Genomic DNA, 3,778 nt, shown 5'->3' with positions numbered 1-3,778 from the left:
CTTACTGGAAGGTCTAAAATGATGAAATAGATTTTTCTCTTCTTTATAATTGTTGATTTCACTTTGATTTTTTTAAACACAACTAACCACAATAGGAAAAAAAATGAAAGATTTTTTCTTACACTTTATTATGCTATTAATCACTGCCACGTTTTATTTTTTAATTAAATACTAAAATCAATGAGCATATAGGAAATCTAGTTTATCAAAATTCAAGGTACCGTTGCTGTGTTTAGATGAAATGTTTTAATTCCAAGATGAAACGCTTTAATTGCAAACAAAATAGCATCTATATTCAATATTTTTTCATCTTAAAAAGTACTTGAGAAGGGTTATGTTTTAACTTTCTTCTGATATTCTCAGAGAGGAGGATATTTCAAGAGTTGTATTGGATCAATCGTAAGGCAGTATTTTAAATATCGCCTTTGTAATTGCACATTTTAATGCTGTCCTCTATACATACTACACGAAGTAGGTTTATTTTTACTTGTTATAAAGTAGACATTGTCTATATATTATGACTTGAATCTTGTAGGTAACATGTGTGAGTCAGATAACAAAAGTTATCCATATCAGAGTGCGTTCATAACAGCCGTAAACAAGTTAAATTATTCTCTTAGCAGAGCCTAAAAAAAAAAAAAAAAAAGGAACAACTCTGATTTTGGTAAAGAGTTAGTATAATAAACATGAATTGCTCTTTTCTTCTAGAATATTTTTACTTTTAATCTAATGACTATTAAACTTTTAATCTAATGACTAATCTCTGCTATTCAGAGTCTAAAATTTTGAGTATTTTGCCATCACAAATGGGCGCAAAACCTAAAGGTATTGGTTCAAAACAGGCATATGAGCAAGGCAGGTCTATCAAAATCCTCCGTGTGCCGCTCCACCCGAGGTGTCCAGCAAACTGTCTCATCTACACTGGAGATGTCAGGCTGCCAGATGCAGATTCCAAGAAGTCAGAGGCTTTCTATTCTTCCTGGAGATCAAGTCTGTCCACGTGAAGATAAAAATGGAATCCTGTATATTGATTGAGCCCTTGCATCCAGGACTACCAGGATCCAGTTAATCCCTGGCTTCCTTCATCACGTATAACAATAAAGGACAAAGTTTTGCTCCTTAGAGTTGGGTTGCTTTTTTTGTAACTGAAGAAACTTGATACATACTATGATTAGACTATGTGACATCTAACCATTGGGGCTATAGTTTAATTGAACTGTTCAAAATTCATTTTTAATTATGGCTTAGCTGTTCACTAAGTCCATTGGGGGCTTATTTGGTGTGTTTTTGGGGTAGGACACATCACAAGATAAAAGGAGCTCTTTTGTTCCATAATAATTATTGATTAACTAGACGATGAGATAAGCAAACTAATTAACATGATCTCTCCCCATCTCTGGCCTCAAAGACTTTACATGACAGTGAAGAAAAGAGACAAAAACAAAAATGCATTTAAAGATTCTTAATTTTTAAAGTTTTAGGAAGGAAACAGCAAGGATACATTTGGGGGTGCTTAATCGAAGGAGAGAGGTCATTAAAGATCAGGTGGGAACGTTAATATCAAAACAAGATGTGAGGTTGAGCCAGAGCTAATGGTTTGAAGGGATAGGAGGAAGGATATCCCAGGTAAAAGGAAAAACACAGGCTCAATTCCTTAAGGCAAAATAGAGTTTCATGTTGAAAAAATGGAGATAAGCATGGCATGGCTGGACACGGCAAGTGAAGAAATAATAACCAGGGGTGATTATGGAAAGAAAATGAGGGGACACAAATAAATCAGAATATTTCAGATTGCCAACGTTACTTTAAATCCTTTTATTCTTAGTTCACGACAAAAACCAGTGAAGATTTTAAAGCATTGATCATCATGATTAGATTTATATGTAACAAAATCTGTCTCTATTGTGTGGCAGGTAAGTCTAGAAGGACGTTAGGCCAGTTTGGAAAGTGTTTCCTCATCTGGGTAATAGATGGTGGTTTTCTAGAGTAAGAGAATAGCAGAGCTCTGCGGGAAACATCTTGAAGATGAAGTCGATGGAATATGCAGATGGGCGATATTATTGGAGGACAGGGAAGACCTAGACGTCTAGCTAGTGTTAGTTCTGTGATTGCTGCTATCATGCTCTGACTCAGAGGACGCTCAGCATGGGCAGGTGCAGGGGACAGGGGGGCAGGTGGGAGAGACAATGTGAGTTACGGCGACACTGATTGACTCTGAAGTGTCCATAATCATGGACCATGAGCCAACTGAACTAGACCAACATGGTGTCTGGTCTCGGACTTGACGTTATAGCAAGGAAGACAGACAAAAAACAAAACAAGTGTAAAATAGCTATGAATTTTATAAGTTTCATGAAGAACATGTTAAAATATTATAAGGGAATGAGGATGGGGAAGTATGGCCTGGAGATAGAAATTTGAGCACCATCAAGATGAAGATTATCTTTGCACTTGTGGGACGGGCCGAGATAATATTAGAAGAGCACAAAAGGGCGGATAGCCGGAGACCGATCTAGCAACTGAAGCAGCATGGCCAAATCTTGTGGAGTGCGCCTGAGTGGGGAGGCCCTCAAGAAGGTGGATGTCTTCAGGCAAAATCTTTTCCAGGAGGCTGAGGAGTTCCTCTACAGATTCTTGCCACAGAAAATCATATACCTGAACCAGCTCTTGCAAGATGACTCCTTCAATGTGGCTGACCTGACCTCTCTCCGGGCTCCACTGGATATCCCCATCCCAGACCCTCCACCCAAGGATGATGAGATGGAAACAGATAAGCAGGAGAAGAAAGAAGTCCCTAAGTGTGGATTTCTCCCTGGGAATGAGAAAGTCTTGTCCCTGCTTGCCCTGGTTAAGCCAGAAGTCTGGACTCTCAAAGAGAAGTGCATTCTGGTGATCACATGGATCCAGCACCTGATCCCTAAGATTGAGGATGGAAATGATTTTGGGGTAGCAATCCAGGAGAAGGTACTGGAGAGGGTGAATGCAGTTAAGACCAAAGTGGAAGCCTTCCAGACAACCATTTCCAAGTACTTCTCAGAACGTGGGGATGCTGTGGCTAAGGCCTCCAAGGAGACCCATGTAATGGATTACCGAGCCTTGGTGCACGAGCGAGATGAGGCAGTGTATGGGGAGCTTAGGGCCATGGTGCTGGGCCTGAGGGCCTTCTATGCTGAGCTCTATCATATCATCATCAGCAACCTGGAGAAAATTATCAATCCAAAAGGCGAAGAGAAGCCATCTATGTACTGAACCCAGGGCTAGAAGGAAAATAAATGACCTATACTTTGTGCGTATTACTTCTGGTGCTTGCTATTCATTCAAAAAGCATTTACTAAGTGCTACCTTTGTCCAGACGCTGAAGGTGAATATGGTGGTGAGGAGGGATGGGTGTGCCAGGAAGACAAAGATAAATCAGATGCCCATCCTGGTCTTAAGAGGTCCAACTAACTTAAGGGTAGGAATTGTTACATGCCATGACAGCCATGTAGATAATCAGTATTTTGGAATTTCACAAGATTACTTTTATTGGTGATCTCCTGAGTTCTTCACAAGAGGTGCTATTTTGGCAGAGTCCTTATGGAGGACTCTGGAGTCCTCTTCAGGAGTAATCAGGCTTTAGCTGGTGGGGAACACTCCCTCAGCACACTTACCAGGAGAATGAGGTTTCACTAGGAGGATTATGGATGAATGGTTTGACTCCTTTTCGAGGGCTAGATGGTAGGGTAAATGCACCAAAGGCGTTGTGGTGAAGAAAATACACCATAGGACACTGTAGGAA

The 3,778-nt window shown here is 40.1% G+C and overlaps 1 protein-coding gene across 1 annotated transcript; it reads left to right on the top strand.

Annotated features, from left to right (window-relative positions):
* Window positions 1–2,482: 2,482 nt before the first annotated feature.
* On the top strand, window positions 2,483–3,296 carry LOC100963968 (proteasome activator complex subunit 2). Its single transcript, XM_012810366.2, has one exon. The coding sequence runs from the start codon at window positions 2,530–2,532 to the stop codon at window positions 3,247–3,249; it is 720 nt and encodes a 239-aa protein (XP_012665820.1). The 5' UTR covers window positions 2,483–2,529; the 3' UTR covers window positions 3,250–3,296.
* Window positions 3,297–3,778: the final 482 nt, after the last annotated feature.

The sequence above is a fragment of the Otolemur garnettii genome, unplaced genomic scaffold (genome assembly GCF_000181295.1).
Source record: "Otolemur garnettii isolate 467f Iridium unplaced genomic scaffold, OtoGar3 scaffold00130, whole genome shotgun sequence".
NCBI classification, from domain to species: domain Eukaryota; kingdom Metazoa; phylum Chordata; class Mammalia; order Primates; family Galagidae; genus Otolemur; species Otolemur garnettii.
This window is presented reverse-complemented; position numbering and strand designations above follow the sequence as displayed.